Source organism: Globicephala melas, chromosome 6, assembly GCF_963455315.2.
Source record: "Globicephala melas chromosome 6, mGloMel1.2, whole genome shotgun sequence".
NCBI lineage: Eukaryota > Metazoa > Chordata > Mammalia > Artiodactyla > Delphinidae > Globicephala > Globicephala melas.
In genome coordinates this window covers 6,952,582-6,971,443 of record NC_083319.1, presented here as the reverse complement: position 1 = coordinate 6,971,443, position 18,862 = coordinate 6,952,582, and the positions used below count along the sequence as shown (strand labels likewise).

Genomic DNA, 18,862 nt, shown 5'->3' with positions numbered 1-18,862 from the left:
GTCCAATCTCTGCTGCTGGCTCGGACTCCACCCAGCATCCGAAGCTGGCTCTGATGGGCCCAAACGGCACAATGAACATCACCAGTGTCACCCCCTTTCCTGAGGCTGTTTGCAGGGGAATGTTGAGGCTTGTGGAGGTGGCAGCATTGTCTCCATGGAGGGGGTTGACGGCCCCCCGCAGGAGCCCCTGGAAGCTGCAGACCATCTGTCACTTAGGGCATATTTGGGAGGGAAGGACAACAGGGCCCCAAAAGGCAGAAATGTCAGGGAAAGAGAGGACATGGCAGGGCAGGGCGTCGGGGGGAGTTAGGATAAATGGCACAGACAAAGGCAGTAGGAATGAGCAGTGCGCAGCCCCACATGGCTGGGGCAGAGGGTGTGTGTGTATGTGTGCCTGTCTTGGCTAGGGGAACTCCGGCCCTTCCTCCTGCGTCATCAAGAGCCCTCCTGGGCCCCTTGCCCTACCCTGACCCATGCTAAGAATCGTGGCACCAGCCTCGCCGTAGGGCCTGTAGCAATCACCTCCCTTCCCGCGCTCTTGGTCTGCTGTCTGGTTCTGACCATGCCTCCATCTCACTGTCGTCAAAAGGCCCAGGTGTCCACCCTGGGCCCCCAAAGCCCGGGCCTCCCCTCACAGCACTTGTCACTGTGTCCTGCAATCGCCCATTGGAGTCCATGTCCCCCACCAGACTATAGTGTCCTGAGAGCAGGGCTATGCCTTACTGTGCTCCCAGGGCCCAGCGTGTGTGTGTGTGTGTGTGTCAAACAGTAGGTGCTCACCGAACTGCCCGCAGAATGAAAGTGAATGAGCCCCTGGGGCAGCTCATGTCCCCAGAGCCCACCGTGGGACCTGCTCTCTCGGGTTCCATGTCTCCAGTGGCGCCTCATTGCTCTCCGAGCTGGGGGACAGGGACCCTCTCTGACCACGCCCCTGTCTGGAGGCAGCGCTGCCCTCCCGCCTCCCCGCGGGTCCAGCCCCACCCTCTGGGCAATTCTTGAGGCTTGCGGCTCATAGGACCCTTTGCTCCTGTCCTTTCACTTGCCAGTCTCCACATCCTCCGCAAACACCACCTCCAAATACATCTCTCTCCCTCCCTGACCTTGCCCCCGGTCTCCCTGCCTCCAAGGTGCCCTTCGTGCAGGAGCAAGGAACCGGGGCAGGAAGGGTCCTCCAGACCCCCCTGCTTGCCCTGGGGCGAGGGAGCCCCAGGATTGTACATCATCGGCATCTCTTCCTGCTGAATTTGAATCCTGATTCCAACCCTTCAGAACGAAGTGACCTTGAGAAAGTGATGAACCTCTCTGGGTCTCGGTTTCCCAGCGACAAATGGTTGTGAGAGGACACGGGTGTGGGTGGCTGAAGGCTGGGCACTGGCATAGGACACGCGTGGACCTAGTCCCAGCTCTGGCTCCTGTGCTTGGCATGGCCTGGGCAAGACCCCCTAACTTCTCTGGGCCTTGGTTTCCTTACCTGCAAACGAGCTAAGGAGATGCCCTTGCAGCGGGTGGAGAGGCCCAGTGAGGTGGGGACTGCGAGGAGAAAGGAGCATTTTCCTGCTTCTCCCATCACTTCCTTCTGCCCTGGGTTGGGAGTCATTCCTCCCTCCCCGCCACCCCCAAAACTAGACCAGCTCCCACTGCCCCCCAGCCTGGGTTGGCCCCGGTCTTCCCATGGTCCAGGGCCGGGGTGTGGGTGGCAGATGGAATGGGGTGCGGCTGCTATTGTGATAAGGGCAGACAGGAATTGGAAGAGACCGGTTGGGGGTACGCCTGCCCTGCCCACCCCCAGAGATTCAGGGGGGCCCTGAACTTGTAAGCAGCAAGAGCTGGGGCACCAGCTCCAGCCACGGCCACTTCCCCAGCCTTCCTGCCGCACTGCTCCCAGGAGCCCAGGCGGGATTGGCCACCTGCCAGCCCTGAGTGGAAATGTACCAGCGAAAAGGACCCTGCTGGGGTCCCTGGGGAGGGGTCCATCCCCTCCCTGCAGCACTCCCTCCCCTCCACTCCCCCTTCTTGGTCACCCCACATTCAAGTTCAAGCTCTGCCTGCATTAGGGCAGGGGCATGTTGGAAAGGTCTACAGAGGGCTGGGGTGGAGGTTGCATCTGCGGCCTCCAAGGCAACAAGTGGACTCTGGAATGTCGGGGTGCGGTCGCTGGGAGACCCTAGCTGGGGAGGACGTGCGCGTGTCCTCTGTGAGTATGTGGGGTTTCTAAGTGTCGTGGTGTGAGTCTTTGCATGGGTGTGAGTGTGGGTGTGGAGGTGTTTGTGGTGCCTATCTGTGTGCGTGTGTGACGTGTGTGCGCGACGAGTGTGTGGTGTGCGCGTGGGGCGCGTCTCCGGGGGCCTGTCTGCGGCTGTCCCTGTGTGTCCCTGCGTTTCTGCTGGCAGTGGCGGGAGGGGAGGCTCGGGGCTGCCGCTGAAGGTCCTCTTGACGCAGAATCCATGTTTGTCGAGGAGGGGAAGAGAGAGCGGAGGGAGGAGAGAGGAGGAGAACGGAGAGAGGGAAGGAAGAAATGGAGGGCTGGGGCGGGGGCGAGGGGGGCGATGCGAGCGGAAGGTAGGCCGGCGAGGCGGGCGGCGGGGGGGGGGGCAGGGAGCAGAGGGGTCCCCGAGAAACCGGGCTGCGGGACCCCGCGTGGCCGCCCGCCGGGCCCCCATCCCCAGCCCACCGGGCAGGTCCCCGCCGGGAGGCCGCTGTCCGGCCGCCCCGCTTTGGGGGCCCCGACGCCGCAGGGCCGCCCCCCGCCGCTGTGCGCTGCACGCGGGACTCAATCTTCAGTGCTCGTGGCTGACGGCGCTGTTGCAAGCTTAGCAGTATTTTGGTTGAACAACGAAAAGCGAGAAAGAGAAGTTGGGGGTTGGGGAGCCTCCCCTCCCCGCCCCGCGGTCCGGCAGCGAACTCGGGCAGGTGGAAGGAGGCGGCGCGGCGCAGGGCCGGAGACGCGAGCGCCGCGCGAGGGGAAAAGTTTCCGACCCTTTAGCAAGAGGCTGAGAAGTTTCGGCCGCGCCGGGCGGCGCCAAAGCCAGGCCAACACTGCCCCCGCGTGGGCGCGGCGCGACGCTGCAGCCGGTGGCCGGTTTGGGGTCCGCCGCGGCTCTGCCGGGGGAAACTGAGGCTCGGAGAGGGTCAGGTGGGCTGTGCAAGGCCACGAAGAAAAGGTGCAGTAAAATCAGGCCTCCTCCGGGACCCGCAGGCTCTCCAGGAAATATGAGTATTCCGGGGGGCAGTGGGGGAGGAATGAAAGTCCAGAAAGTGGGGATGGAGGGGATAGGTCATCCCAGGGATCGGAATCCCACTACACTCCCCAGTGAAGGGGAATGGTAGCACTGCTCCCACCCATCCCCACAGGGTTGGTAGATCCGTGGCCTTTTCTGGAGACAGGGCCCTCCTTCGAAACAGTTCTCCCCCATCCACAACCCGTCCTGGCCCTAAAATCCCCACGGCCGGTCCAACCCAAATCCCAGCCTTTGCTATTCAGCACTGCGCCTGGGTGTGGATTCCGTGGCTGTTTCTTCACTGGCCAGGAGGTGGCGATAAAGACCTCGATCCCGGCCTTGGCGAGGGGTTGGAGCCAAAGCGCTGCTTCTAGGAGAGAGGGGAGGGGCCCAAACTTTGCCCAGCAGTTGGAACGCAGGTGTGTGGCAGGGCCAAACCCGGCAGACAGGCAAATGGGGGTGGAACTGCTGGGTCAGTGCAGCGGTCGGAAAAGCTCCAGGCAGTTCCTGCCACCTTGTCTTGTGCCACCACCTGTGTGACCCTGAACACAGCCCCCCTAAGTGGGAGAGAAACATCTGACCCCTGCCTACCCAGATACTTGCCCTCCAGGGATAAGACTCTGGCCTGGGAACACAGAAGACAAATGTTTGTCCCTTTGGCCACAGTCTGGATGCCCTCACCCCACAGGGGAGGTCCGCAAGCAGCCTTTGGTTCCCATCAAAGATGGAGGCTGGGCTGGGGGAGGTTGGGGCAGGTGCCTGTTTCAGGTGTGGGCTGATCTAGGTTGACAGAGGCTTGGTCCCAGGTTTGAGATGTGTGGCAGGGTCTCCCACCTCCCAGAAGAGGGGCTCATTTGGAACAAGCCTGACCCCTGAAGATGCCTTGCCCCCCCATCTTCATCCCAGCTGTGACTCCGCCCCAGCCCTCCCCCTGGCCCAGGACCCCCAAAGACCAGCAACTAGGAGAGGTTTGTAAGGTGAGCCCTGACGGCAGATACCAGCCACCGGGGATGTGCGTTTATTTGTGGGTCAGGGAAGGCCTCTCCTCACCCCTCCCCCGTGTCCACACCTGGGCTTGGGCACCAGCAGCCACTCACCTCTGAGCGCGACGTGATGTTGACGGCAGGGGAAGCTGGTGCCCCTTAGGGCGGCCTTGTTTCAGGACCGTGTGCGCAACACCAAGCTGGGCAGGAAGGACTCCTAAGGCGAGAAGGGGGACCAGCTGGGCGTTTGGGGGGCCTCTGGGCAGGAGATGGGGTTCCCTGGGCCCAGGGGTATTCTACACCACAGCCCGAGGGGACAGGCACTGTGGTCAGCCCCATTTTACAGATGCGGAAACTGACACGAAAAAGACCCCACCGTTCGAAAGTTCGGAGCTTGCGATCCGAACCCAGGCAGCCTGGCCTGAGAGCCCACCCCTTAGCCGAGCACATATGGGGGTTTCACCCAGAGCCCTGGCCACCCCACTGGGCACCAACCCCCACCAGGCAGGGGGGCTCCAGGTGGCTGGCTGCCAGCAGTTGCTCACTAGCTTCCGGCTCCAGGAACAGGGCGATTTGCCCACCTGCTCCAGAAAGGTTTTGGTGCCCCCGCTCCGCTGCCTCTAGGTGGTGGGCCTGGGGATGAAGGGCAGGCTGCTGTTCAGAGAGGTGTCCTCAGAGAGGTGGTCCTTCGGCTCCAGGGTGGACCTAAGGGGGACAGGAGCCCATGAACTGTGTGGACCCTGAGTCCCAGGTCCACCCATGGCTGGCAGAGCCCTCAAGGGCCCAGACCACAGCTGGACCGGGAGGTTTACAGGATGAGGAGATGCATGAATCCCATCCCCTTCCACAAGGCCTCACAGGCCACGGGAGTCCCAGCTGAATGAGTTGGCTGTGGTGTCCTCCTTGGCCCTGGGATACAGGGCTTTGGGCAGACTCTCCAGCCATCTCCCGACACTCCCGAACACCTGCTCCGATGCTGCTGACCCGCTGGCTGTCCTGTTCTCGAGGATGCCCTGCCGGACTGGAGGAGAGAGAGCACGGGTGAGATCTCTACCCAGGCGGGGCACCTATACCCCCCCCCTCCTCCCTCTGGCAGGCAAGAGCTGGCAGAGTCCCGTCTCCATGGCAACCCAAGGCTCCCAGGGCCTTCTGGCTGCCTCCAGGGAAGGCTCTGGTTTTAAAACTATCCTGCATGACTGTTTCTGCCTCTATCACCGAAGCTGTGCCCCCTCCCCCCTCCCCACACCCCCACTCCTGCTTTAGCCCAACATGGGCCCCATTTCCCACAGTCGGAAGGCCAGTCGTCCCACCATGTAAATCCAAGAGACGATGCTGAGAATCCTATGGGGATGGAGGGTGTTTCCTGTCCAACAGCTGCCCCTCCGGCTGGCCAGGAACCCCGAATTCCTCAGGATGGAAAGGGCTGGGAAGCAGCCGCTGAGCTCCACTCTGGTGTTCTGGGGTATGACCGCAGCCCAGTGGCTGTCAAGGAAGTGTCTCCCGGGCCAGCCAACGGCCATTCCCAAGAAACTTTCTCCAGGTGCTCCCTCTCCTTGGATTCCCAGGGGTGGCCAGGGGGCACCCTGGCGTCTCTTTTCAGCTGCTGTGTCATCTGCCCTCAGGGCCTTGGCTGCCCCATCGAACAACCAGAAGTTGGGCAGAACTGCAGCTTCCACCTCCAACTTCCTGTGACCCTGAGGGGGATGGGTCGGGCTCCTTCTGAATCCGCCAAGGCCCTGGATTTTGAGGGCTTTGCCCCCAGCGAGGCTTTGGGGCAGCCGATCCCTGAAAGCGCACACAGTCGGTGCTTAATAAATAGATGAGGCTGTTGGACTGCTGGATCCTGAGAAGAGAAGGGGCTGGGCAGATGGGGAAAGCGGGCCTTAGGAAAGATCGTACCAGAGCAAAGACGTGTATTCTTCCCACCGCTTGACACCCACTTCAGAAAACACTGGAAACTGTGCCAACACGAACAAAGCTCTGCCTGGGAACCTGGGCCTGGTGGTTGGTTCCTAGCTTCTTTGCTGGACCAGGCAGTGCCAGCCTTCCGTGGAGGCGTGACCTTCTAGAACTTTCTGGGCACCTCCCAAGCCAGGCCTCTGAGGTCTGCCTTCAGGGATACGGGAAAAGGATGCTTCGGGTGCCTTTGTTCCTACCTTCTCCAGCCCCTGGAGGCCATGTGCGGGGTCTGCAGGCTGAGGTTGTGGGTTCCAAGGTGGGCAGATACAGCGTGTGGGAACCCTTGGCAGTGAGAAATCCTTCCGTGGTGGCCAGGCCTGGACAGCCACTGTTTCCTGGGCCACAGCTGCAGCCTTGGGACATCTCTGCTGGACCTCAGACCCTCTACTTGGTCCTTGAGGGTCACCCTAACAGCCTCCGGAGAGGCCAGTTCAAGGGCCTCCTCCACAGGATCAATGGTCTCTTGGGCTTTTTGGCCGGCCCCTAACTCCCAGGACCCAGGGCCACAGCCTCTGCTCTTCAGGTTTCAGGCTGGAACTTTCTGGAGTCCTGGAGCTTCCCTTGCTGTCTGCTCACCTGCACAGCTGTGTTCCCAGTAGCGGAGCGCTGTGTACCGTAGCGTCTCATCTGCAAACTGCACGCAGAAAGGGCAACACCGCCTGCAGTGCCCTGAGCCTTCCCCCGAGGAGCTGTGGGTGAGCACGGCCTTGAGCTTGGGGGCCTGTGTAGTGTGGGGCCTGGTGAGAGAGATGAGAAGGGCAGGGGAGGACCAGGGCCTGAGGCCCCAGCCCCTCATGCCACCCTGACAACACACATCCACCAGGCCAGAGCTCCCTGTGGGATCCTGACAACCACATCTGGCCTCTCCTGAGCACTTCCTGCCCTTCAGTCAATGGCTTGTAACAGGCATCAGCCCACCAAACCCACACGACTCTGTGAAACACGATTATTATTCCCATTTTACAGATGAGGAAACTGAGGCACAGAGCGTTTTTGTTTTTCGTTTTTTGCAACTTGCCCAAGATCGCACAGCTGGTTAGGGGTGGAGCCAAGATGTGCATTCTGGTTCCAGAGCCAGTTCTCTTATATATCAAGCAATTCAGCAGAGAAAATAAGGAGATGAACTCCGGAGTCAGGCAGTCCTAGGTTTCAGTCCTGACTCTGTTGAGCCTGAGTTTCTTTGTCTGTAAAATGGGGATCATTGTTGTGCCCACCATACAGGGTTGTGAAGCGATGACAGGGACTGAAAAGCACCGTCCCCCGCACCACCACCCAGGCCAGGGTCTGCAGGGCCAAGGGTAAGCATCTCTAACTGAGAACTGTCCTTATAATCGTCAATTTCAATTATGCCCCTTCCCAGTCCTGCGACATGGGGCAGACTGCCCTCAAGTCTCCATTTTACAGTTTTCCCTTTTAAATTATGTACTATGTATTGCAGACACGATAATAGCATCCTTATAAGAGTCTGGTGAGTATCAACTAACTTACGTGAGGCATCTGGTACAGGGCCTGGCAAGGGGCCTGTGCGCAATGAAGGGGATCTGTTATGGTGACATTTATTAATTTCAGCCTCCAGAGCAAGGCTGCAGGAGGGCTTGCTTCATTCATCCACAGCTCTGTTATTCAGAAATGCCACGTTTGACCTTACGTACAATGCTTATTGATGTATCTGACTCCATGTATCTGTCCACATCTTTATGTCCGTTTGGACACAGAGGGGACGCTTTTCATAAGCCCATTGAAGAGCCAGGCATCCAGGAGATGGCCAAGACAGTGTCGGCTACAGGCGTTGGGACCTAGTTATGCAACAGCTGTTTGCTTATCCATGCCCGCTTGGTGCTGGCCTCAGGACCAGCCAAAGGCTTGCCCCAGCTCTGCCCACTGGGCTGAAATCTCAGCTTCTCCTCTCAAATGCTGCTGGAGCGTGTTCTAATGCACCCAGCTGTCCCCAGCAGGGCCTACTAGGGAACCCCACACACCTTAAAGTGCTCAAGAATTAGCTCCTGAATGTGAAACACTGTGAAGGTATCCATCCCTGTTGTTGCTTACATTCAAGATAATGAGTTCCACACTCTTATTTATTATATCTTATGAGAAGTAGTGTGTTTATTTGGTCTGATTGATTTAAAGTTCCTGGGTTGGCAAATGTGTTTCATTTCTGGCACCTGCTCTGATCCACTGGTGGTGTCTGCCTGGAGCACTGTGTCAGGAAGGGTTCTGAGGCTCAGTGGGGGAAAAGTGCTGTAATCAGTTAGTACTGTCTGCCATGGGTCCAGGATGAGAAGGAATGGCAGGTCTAGTGTATTTCCTCTCCCTGGTCTTTAAACTCATGGGCAATGCTCTTCACCTTTCATCCATGTTTAAGCCTGTTTAAGCAGGAGGAATTATTTCTGTATTCTTTTCCCCTTCCATTAGAGCTACAGCATCTAGGCCCAGTTAAGCTCTAATGCCCAGGCTCTTCCTACCCCCATCCCTTATTTTACTTCCTCCGATATTTGACATATAGTAAAAGCTAGTAAAGGTTAGAGGAAGAAATGGATGAATGAATGGTGGGTTGTGTGAAAGGATGGAAGCCTGGGTAGCTGGGTGGACAGATAGATGAATTAATGAAAAGGTCTTTTTTTTTTTTTTTTGACCGCACCGCGTGGCTTGCAGGATCTTAGTTCCTGAATCGGGGATTGAACCTGGGCCACAGCAGTGAAAGCACCGAGTCCTAACCACTGGACCGCCAGGGAATTCCCGAAGAGGTCTTAATACAAGGATTGGATCTTAGGAGGATGGGCACATGTATGGATGCATAGGTGGGTGAATGATTATGTAGATGAGTGTGTAGACTTGTACGTGGCTTCAAGACTAAAAATGGATAGCATCCTGGACTTACAGGTGGATGGAAGGATTGGTAGATGATCGATCACTGGATTCATGGGTAGATGGATAGAATTGTGGGAATTTGGGGATAGCTGGATGACTGACTGGCTGGCTGGATGGAGGGATACGTGGATTAATGGATCAATAGGAGACCTGATTCATGGGTGGATGGATGGATGGAGAGATTCATGAATAGGTTTTAAAAGACCTGGTTCACAGATAAGATGTATGCAAGGATGAATGGGTGAATGGGAGAATGAATATATGAATGGATTCATCGATGAATTATGAAGGTGTTGGTAGAAGACCTGATTCATGGGTGGATGGATTCATAGATGTTGATGGACGATCCTTGAACAGGTTGGGAGAAGACCTGATTCATGGATGGACACACAGATGGATGAACAGGTGGACAGATGGATACATTCATGGGTGAAATGTAGAGGAAAGAAAGGAAGGAAAGAAATGCCCTTTCTCCCCACTCCCCTACCCCATCCTCCCATAACGCACTGATTGGTCTTCTCGACCGTGGTGAATTGAGAGTGATCTCTCCTGAAGGAGAGGGCAGGTATCTGATGGAGCAAAATCTTCTTAAGACTCTTCTTGAAGTACAATGACTGGCCCCTTGAAGACAAATAGGCCACACCTGGCATGAGCGATCAGGATCCCCCATAGTCAGAGCATTGATGACAACCCTGTTCCCACCAGCAGGTCACTGACACCCCAGGTCTGGGAGGAAGGAGTAGTGGGGACACTGCGGAGGACTTCCAGAGTGTTCTGACACACCCCTTTGATGTTGTGATGGTGAGGATGCTGGGAGCCAGGAAGAGGTGGAAATAGTTCTGAGTGTTCTCTTGGGGACAATCCTTACCAGGCTTTTCCTGGTTGCATGGCCTTGGGCCTCAGTTTACTCATCTGTACAATAGGGGCAGTGGTAGACCCGCCCTCAAGGGGTGGTTGCCATCGCCAGGACTCTGCCGGGCATACTCTGCTAACACTGCCATTATTCTACGCCAGGTGGTGGGACCCCCACCGGAAATGACTCAGCCCCCCCGTGGGGGCCGTAGGGGCCTCACTCGGTGGTCGCGGCTGCTTCGCAGACTCAGCCCTGAGCTGGCGCAGGAACTGCTGGGACCGGCCGGGGAGGAACTCTCCTAGGAGGTCGCCCAAAGAGTCGGGATTCTCCCTGGCCGAGCCCCTGCGGGGTTCCTCGCACTGTCCAGGCCCGGGGCGCCGGTTTCCGGGCCTCGCCGGCCAAGAGCGTGGGCGGCAGCAGCAGCGACCTCAGCCCTTGGTCGGTTCCGGGCCGCCCGCTGGGCCACGGTGGGCAGGACGGGCAGGCGCGACCGGGGGCACCTGACGCCCACCCCGGGATCCGAGGGCGAGGACTCACACGCGGGGGCCTCCCACCACTCGGCGCCGCCCTCCGAAGCCCTGGAGCCCCCGGAGGCCCCCGCGCCAGAGGCTGCTCGGAGCTCGGGCAGCAGCAGCCTCGGCAGCAGCAGCCTCGGCAGCAGCGGGTCTCTCCGTCTGCGATCGCCACCGCCGGGGAGCCCCTCGGGCGCCATCTGCTGGGCACAGGAGCTGGGCCGACGCCGGGGCATGTCTGGCCCTGCGCTCAGCCCAGGGCATCCTCAAGCCAGTGGGGGCGGTGCCGTGTGAAGTGGAGAGGCGGGCGTAGACCCGCCTCCAGGCCGTAGCGCCCGGAGCGGGGCAGCGTGGCTCGGGGCTACTACCACTGGCTCGCCAGACAGTAAGTGGCTTCAGGCTTGAGCGTCCCGATCCTCTGTTTCCTCATCCCACCGAAAAACGGTGACGGTGAGAGTACGCACTTTTTGAGTTACTGTGACGTTTAAATGGCTTAGAATAATGACAGGCACGTTGTACGTGCTCAAGGAAGCCTAGCTGCTGTTGTTATTATATTTTAAAATTATTATTTAGGATTTAGTCTCAGCTCCACTACTTATTAGCTGTACCCTTGGGCAAGCCAATTAATTAACTGCTCTCAGTGCCCTCATCTGCAGAATGGGGATAACCCAGCGCCTGCTCCTTTGTGAGAATGAAACAGCACCACGTGGTAGAGAGCACTTGCATCTGGAGTGTTCAACGTGCTGTTACTGTTATTAGCGCTGGGGTGGGAACTGGGAAACCTGGAACCAGCTTGAAAGGGTGACCTGCCCAGCAGCTGCCCATTCCTTCTGGAGCCCCAGAGTCCCTTGGGTGGGAGCTTAGTGAAAATACAGATGCCCCAGATTCCGATTCAGAGGTCTGGGGTGGGGCAAGACATTTTTAACAAACTCCCCCTTTGGGAGACAGAGCCCCAGCTCCGCCCCCCATTTCTTTTCTTTTCTTTCTTTCTTTCTTTTTTTTTTTTTTTTTTTGCGGTACGCGAGCCTCTCACCGTTGTGGCCTCTCCCGTTGCGGAGCACAGGATCCAGACATGCAGGCTCGGCGGCCATGGCTCACGGGCCCAGCTGCTCCGCGGCATGTGGGATCTTCCCGGACCGGGCCATGAATCCGCGTCCCCTGCATTGGCAGGCGGACTCTCAACCACTGCGCCACCAGGGAAGCCCCCCACCCCCCATTTCTGACACCGGCATCTCAGAGCCTGCTTCCTCCCTACCACACCCCACTCCCAGATTGTTGTCAGCTCTGAGCTGGTTTCTAGTGTCACATTCACCCTAGTGGGGCTTTGGGGCGGGGCCGGAGACGGTCCCCTGAAGTTAGAGCCCCCTACCAGGTGGGCTGCTCCTTGGAAGAGCCCGTCTTCCCGGCTTGGTCCCTCTGCTGGCCCCTCCCTGCTGCCTCCATGGCCTCTTCAGGGTCATTATGATCCACCCCTCGCCCAAGGTGAAGTGGGCACTGAGGCTGGGGGGCAGAGGGCGGGGCTGTTGTGCTCAGGATGCCAAGGCTGCAGTCACAAGGGAGCGTGGGACTCCTGGCCAGGGCAGCCAGGCCCAAGCCAGGGATGGAGGGCCCTGGGTTCAGCTACCCTCTCTGGATCCGGGAGGCTCAGGTGGGTCATGTTTGGGCTGGGTGGGTTTGGAGGTGGAACTTCCACTAGAAGACTGGGTAGTAAGAATGCGGTGGGCCTGGAGACTATGAGGAACGAGTTGTGAGTCCATGCTCTGTTCCTGCTTGCTGTGTGGTGCTGGATAAATCTCTCCTTTCTCAGGGCTCCACGGTAAAATGGACTGTTGGCCTCCACCTGTGACTCTTGGCTGGGAGGGGGCAGGGAAAAAGCTTGTATTGTAAAACTTGAGTGGGGGACGAGTGTAGTTTGGACCAGTAATTTCACTGGCCTGGTAGGATTTTACAATTTGAAAATGAATAAAATGACTTTGGAATTCAAATGACAAGATGTCTGCCTGGAGGAGGCATCCCAGACAATGTAATACATTTCCGAAAATACTCCTCAACCAGGGATGGAAGGGCATACCTCCTTGGGAAGACGGAACATTGTGTGGGGAAGGTGAGAAATTTTTATATTTATTCTAAGTGTTTGTGAGTTTTTAAAAAATGGATGAGGAACACCAGACTACCTAGATGATTTCTAAGGAGGCCTCCAGCCCTTACATGCTGCAAACATTTATTGAGCATCTACTATGTGCGAGGCTTGGGAATTCAGAGATGCGAGAGGCTTTGAGGTTAGTGGACTGGCCAGACCTGGAAAGGCCTTGGAGTCCAGGTGTAGGGAAGGGAGTTTGTCTTCCATTGACAGGAAAAAAAGGTAGGGGTGGATTTTTAGGCACCCCTAAAAAAGCTAGGCTCAGAGCTGCCCTCCAAAGATTATAGAAACCTCCAGATTGAGATTGCCCAAGATGTATCCCCTTGCCATAGTGACATGGAAAATGAAGCTTGGGAGAGGAGCCCAGGCCAGGGGAACCAAGTCTGACCTGCAGTGCCCTAGCGAGGATGCCACATAATACGGACAGATTTGGGGGACTCAAAAGCAGGTGGGGCTTTTCAGGGCACCCCCCCCATAGCTTTCTCTTCATTAGAGCAAACACATTTTAAGCCCCTCCTTGGTGCGACGCCCAGAGGAAGGCACTGTAAATCTAAGCCAGGATGTCAGTTCAGGAAAAAAGAACTTATGACGAATATTGTGAATATGATGACATAGATGAATATTATGACGAATATTATGAGTCAGCGTCTATTTACTGAGAGCCGGCTCCAAGCACAGGGCTGAAGTCTTGACGCATAATATCCCACAAATTTAACCCTCAGAGCATTCCATCTACCTGGCAGAAGTGGAGACTGAGGCTTGGAAAAGTTCACAAGGTCTACCTACCTGCAAACTCTCATTTCCATCAAGGCTGCTTCAGGGACCGCTCCAGAATTTCTGTGTATGGCAGGAGCCTAGGGGAGGGCAATCTTTTGGGAACAGAAATTTCATGGATTTGCTCTGCTTATTTGGAGTGGCAACCCCTAGGCACTGTCAAGGGTATTTTTCTTCCTTTTTTTTTTTCTTTTTGATCTGTATATTTTAAGATATTAATTGTTATGGGTGGGATTAAGGCTTGCATAAGGCTCCCCCTCCCCTTTTTACCCAGTGGAAACTCCACAGAACGCTCTTTTTTAAAAGTCCAGCCGTGCCGCCTCCTAATGAGCTGCAAGCTGGAGGCGGGACAGGGTCGGCGATGCGGCTTTTTAGAGTTGGAAGCTCTTCCCGGGACAGTACTCGAGTTAGGTCCGGAGCCCACGGGGCGGAGCCCTATGCGGCCCCGCCCCCGGGAGCCCGGAAGTGACGTAAGCGGACAAAGGCGGCGCGCGCCGCGAGGTGTAGCGTCTGGTAGAGGTTAGGTGGAGCTGCCTGGGGGCTGCTGGGGTCTTCGCCGCCGCCGCCGCCTCCTCCCTCCCTTCCTTTTCCCCGTCCTCTTCTCCCGGGTCCTAGGAGCCCCCGCGTGGGGTGAGTAGCGCGAGGCGGAGCGGGGGACGGCGGCCGCCGGGAGAGGGGAGGCCCCAGGCCCCAACGGCCTGGGCGCCCTGAGGCCCCGGCTCCTCACGTGACCCGGGCGCGAGCCGGCAGGGCCCCACGTGCGCACTCCGGGGAGGTCCGCCGGCAGGCCGGCCGGCCCTGGGCCCCAGGTGGGGTGGGAGGAGGAAGGCCGAGGCCCCCCAAGCCTGATCAGGGCACTCCCCCACGCCGGCCCCCGCCGCAGCAAGTTCTTTTCCCTCTCTGAGCCTCAGTTTCCCCTGTGAGAAACGGGTAAGGAGAGCACCCACTAGGAGGGTGGGTGTGAGGATTGAGTAAAATGCTCAGATCAGAGTCGGGCACAGGGTAGTGCCCGGTTACATAGGCGTTGCTATCATATTTCACCTTGGACCCGACCCCAGTTAGGGGTCAACATAGGTGCCGCTCAAAAGACAGCCCGCCGCGAGGAGCCCTTGGAGCCAAGGTCAGCCTGTTGGCAGAGAGGCTGCCGTATCAGAAGGCCCAGGCTTTGCTGCCCGTCAACTGTGATCTCTCTCTGGACCGTGGTTTCTCTGTACAATAAGGGATAGAACCAGCTGGTGGCAGAGGCCTTGCGGGTGGGGCTGGGCAGTACTGCACATGGTCTGGAGGTATGGAATCTGCCCAGTGAGATGGGATGCACCCCTGAGAGGACTAGGGCCTTGACCCAGTAAGAAGTCTGGATTCCGTCCTTGTTCTGTTCCTGGTTTTCTGTGTGTGTGCATTACTCCATGAGTGGAATGGTTTTTCTCTCTGTGAACTAGGGGCTGTGGGAGGGTTGAAGTACACGCAGAATGCTTTGGTGGAGACTAGAAGCCCTAGAATCACAGACAGAGTCACCAAAACCAGCAGGGTTTCCATGCTTCCGTGGATGGGAAGCTCACTCCCCTCTGCGGATTGGCGGAGCTGAGTCACTGGAACGACCACCCGGCAGTACCAGTCATGATCCCTTAGGTGTGGCCAGCACTCTGGTTTAGGGGGCCTTTCAGCACATTTTCTCGTTAGGGCTTCACACTTGGCGGAGAGAATCGATGAGAATCTCATCTGACAGAGATTTTGGGGATTAATGCACGCCCAGCAGTGTATGGAACACTTTACGCTTGTATATCCACGTTTAATCCTCACAGCTTTCCTAGAAAGTCAATGTTCCCATTGTATAGATAAAGACACGTAACTGAGGTTGTGTCTTATCTGCGCTTACACAGCCAGTGAGAAGCAGAGCCAGGATTCACACCCGGTTCATTCAACTCCATCAGAGCCTTTGTTTTTAAATCCCGCTCCCCCCCCCTTTTTTTTTTGGTCTTCTTTACTCCCTCCCTCCCTTTCTTTTTCATAGAACACCCTGCCATTCTCAGAAGTCCAACGGCTGTCCACACAGAGCCAGGGAGAACAGGCCCTGTCCACGAGGGTGTGGGAAGGAAGAGGTAACATCAAGCGGGCTCGTGCCTTCCGATGCTTCCAGGCTTTTCCTTAGAGACTGGTAAATGAGGACGAGATGAGCCTGCAGAGCCTGACGGTGACAGTTCCAACCCCATTCTCTTCCATGGATCCTGGGAACAGAGTAATAGCTGGGGCGGCTGGCCGGGGTGGCCCTGAACACCTTGGAGGGGGGCGTGGGTAGGTGGCCAGATGATCATGAAGGATTCACAGACACATTCCACTTGCTGAGGAGCAGAAGTTCCCTAGGAGCAAAGGGTCTCACTTCCCCTCCAAGCTAGCCCAGAGTGCAGGAAGCCAGACCGCCCAGGCCCCTCCCCTGTCCCTGCGGCCATGTGGCTCCTTCCTTGCTGTGATCCCAGCAGGGCAGAGTGCAGGAGGACCTCCTGCGGGTTGACTGACAGCCCCGCCGTTCCCTCTGACTCCTAGGGACCTCCTGCCCACCTCAGTCTGGACTCTGGGAGGCAAAGTGTAGACAGGGCCCCAGAACTCATGTTTACTAATGAATCCAAGCTGTTAGGACAAATGTCAGAGTTATGCTTGCCATTTCCCGGCCTAGATGTGCCTCCCCTGGCTTGTTCCTAGAATGTACCCGTAAGTGGAATTCCTGTAAATTGGATTATTCGGGGGACCTTGACATTTAAAGGAATCATGTTGTAAGGCTTTTGGTAAAGCAAAAAATTGTATCGTCAGTAAAGGGCTTCAGTGATACCAGGTTTGAATGATTTGATTTTTGTCTGCAGGATTTTCTTAAAAGTGGAGAATGACTGGCCGCACAAAGGTCCTTCTCCGATTCATTCAGCAAAACCAGTTGGTAAACACCCACCTCGCAGCAGGTGTTAGGCTAATGGTGTAGACTTAGCGTCCCTGGGCCTCCTGGGAGGGAAGGCAGACAGACAGGCAGAGGGAGTACAGCCAGGGAAGCGTCTGGCCCCGGATTTATTCTGTTCATCTGATCGGAAGGGAACTTGTTGAATACCTATGAGCTACGAGACGCAGGAGAAATACAGTGATACATCTCAGGGTGTCGCCACTGCTTTCTGGAGTTCCCAGTCCAGTGGGGTGATAGACGCAAATACAAAGCCAGCAGTTCGTGTGAGGGGGACGGGGCCGGACTCGCTGAGCTCGCCCGAGTGGGAGCACGGCTGCGTGGCCGGCTTTGGTGCTGTCCTTCCTGAGGGGGACAGGGCCGGACTCGCTCAGCTCGTCCGAGGGGGAGCACGGCTGCGTGGCCGGCTTTGGTGCTGTCCTTCCTGAGGGGGACAGGGCCGGACTCGCTCAGCTCGTCCGAGGGGGAGCACGGCTGCGTGGCCGGCTTTGGTGCTGTCCTTCCTGGTGACAGCGGAGGGGCTGGGAAAGAGTTGCCGTGGTGCCTGTCGGCGGGGGCTGGGGAGCCCACTTGGCCTTTCAGACCGCGTCCACGTAAGCAGCCCCCAAACCCAGGAAGGTGGATGGTAACATTTAAGCTGCTGGCTCCCTCTCCTGTCAGTTCTCAGGGAGCTACGGTGACACTTACTGTGCCACATCTGCATTCTTGGGGACTGGCAGGTCTCCACATGCTTTTGCTTGTCACGTTCCTGGAGGCTGGAACGAGAGTTCATTCTCACAAGCAGCGCGCCGCTTCCTCCTGTGGGCTGGGGCGCAGGTGTGGGACGCTGCCGTGAGCCAGGGCTGGGGGCAGTATTTAGAACTGAGGCCCCCCAGCCTGTCACCCCGAAGGGCTCTTGGGTTGGTGCTGTAACTGGAACCGTCCTCATTGGAGTCCCAAGCCCTGTACCTGAACAGGGAAGGGAGGGGATCCGTCTGAGAGCTGATTCGAGAACCTGAAGCGGGGGGGGAGCCAGGGGTCTCTGGGGGCACAGTGGAAGGGGTTTATGGAGGGTGGAAACAGTGGCAAAGCCCAGGTCTAAGGGCGACCCTGGTGGGGCCTGTGGATGCTGTCGGCTCCCTCCTGTTCCGCAGAAGGCCCGCGTGTGACCCCTGTCCCCGGGGAACGCCCGGGTCCACAGAAGGAGCCAGGTCCGGGGACGAGGCGGCGGCCCCCTTCCCATCTGTTCCCAGCAGCCAGGCCAGGCCCTCCCCCGGTGCCCCCACTGGCTGGCTGGCGTCTCCGGAAAGGGCTGGCCGTGGCAGAAGTGGAATTGCGTCAGGGAGCAGCATTTCTGAGTTGTTTGGCTGGGGTGGTCCTGCTGCTTCTGGAAGGTTCCTTGTCTTCCAGGACAAGTTCAGAGTGCAGGTGTATGTCGGAGGCTAGCTACAGCCATGGCAGTGAAGATCCTCAGCGCTTCTTGTTTTGTTCCCCTGCGCTGCTTCTGGGCCCTCAGTTGTGTGTCGAAGGCCCGTGCTTGTCCTCAGGGCGCTTTTCTGTTACTTCTCTTGAAGCTCTTAAAGCACTTCTCGGTCTTACGGGGGTTTCAGCTGGTTTTGAGGACCATACTGGGAGGTCAGTGACTTAACTACAGCCCCGTGGAGTACTGTAAAGGGGGCGGAGTGAGCCCCCGGGAGCACAGACTTGCACAGCTTTCCTGGGGGACTGGGGGCTTTCACCCCTGCACTGAGGGACTCCTGTGGCTCGGTGCCGGGACGCAGTGGTGAAAAGGCAAGGTCCTACCTCGGGGGCTTCCATTCTAGTGGAGGCCAGACGGTCAGTAAACTGTCATTTCAGCTAGAAATACGCACTCCGAAGGCAGGAACCACGGGCATCGGGTAATCGTGTTGGAGGAAGGCACCTTAGACTGGTCAGGGAAGGCCTCTTTGAGGTGACACGTAAGTGAAACCCTGTGTTGAAAATCAGCTGCTCACGGGGGAAGGCCCAGGGCTCGGCAAACGCACGGGCCCCTTGACCTTGGGTAGGATGCCACCGTGTGCATCGCCTCCCTCCCCTACACGGGGCTCGTGGGGTGCCTGGGTCGCGGTGAGTCGTGAGGGTCCAGTGGCCAGCGAAGAGTGAGCAACGCGTGTGGGCAGAGGATGGGTGGCTGCTACCCCTGTTCTGTCTCCTGGCACGGCGCTGCCGTTCCTGCACCGTCGCCACTCAGCCCCCGCAGGCTGGGTCCCCGCACCCCCCTGCCCTTCAGAAACTCAGCTGATCAGTTTCGCGTTGTTGACAGACTGGACCCGTGGCCCCAGGCTCACTCAGGGCGCTGTACTCCAGGCCCCGTCTGCCAGGACGGGCTCACCTCCCACACTCTTTTCTCTGTCCACACTGCAGCCAGCCCAGCCGTCCCCAGCCCTCTGTGTGGCACGCGTGCCATGCCACCTCTGCTCTGTCCCTGTCCCCTTCCAGAGCATTCCTTGTCCTCCGGGCCCGGCCTTCTCCTGGCTGCTGCCCCGCCCGCCATTCGGAAGGGACGACTCTACCCCTCAAGTTCCCATAGCCCTTTGTGGCTCAACGAGAGTCCTCGTTTCTGCCTCGTGTTCTCGTTGGTTCCATTTCTTCC

General features: G+C 57.8%; 2 protein-coding genes across 6 annotated transcripts in view; one reads left to right on the top strand and one right to left on the bottom strand.

Annotated features, from left to right (window-relative positions):
* The window catches only part of NTMT1 (N-terminal Xaa-Pro-Lys N-methyltransferase 1), a 28,906-nt gene that overhangs the window by 5,987 nt on the left and 4,057 nt on the right, over positions 1-18,862 (top strand). For 2 of the 5 annotated variants that reach the window (XM_030838613.2, XM_060300316.1), the window contains exons 1-2: positions 13,801-13,940; positions 15,322-15,409. The exons of 1 other annotated variant lie outside the window; for it this stretch is intronic. The gene's annotated coding sequence lies outside the window, so the exon portion shown is untranslated. Of the gene's footprint in view, positions 1-13,800; positions 13,941-13,979; positions 14,241-15,321; positions 15,410-18,862 lie in introns of those variants that run through there. 2 more of the 5 variants (XM_030838609.2, XM_030838612.3) reach the window with 2 other exon arrangements.
* Positions 4,822-10,632, bottom strand: C6H9orf50 (chromosome 6 C9orf50 homolog). Its single transcript, XM_060300699.1, is given in 8 exon segments — positions 4,822-4,906; positions 5,060-5,222; positions 6,737-6,897; positions 9,539-9,652; positions 9,751-9,841; positions 10,105-10,265; positions 10,267-10,341; positions 10,385-10,632. Coding segments are annotated over 8 exon segments (1,098 nt in total).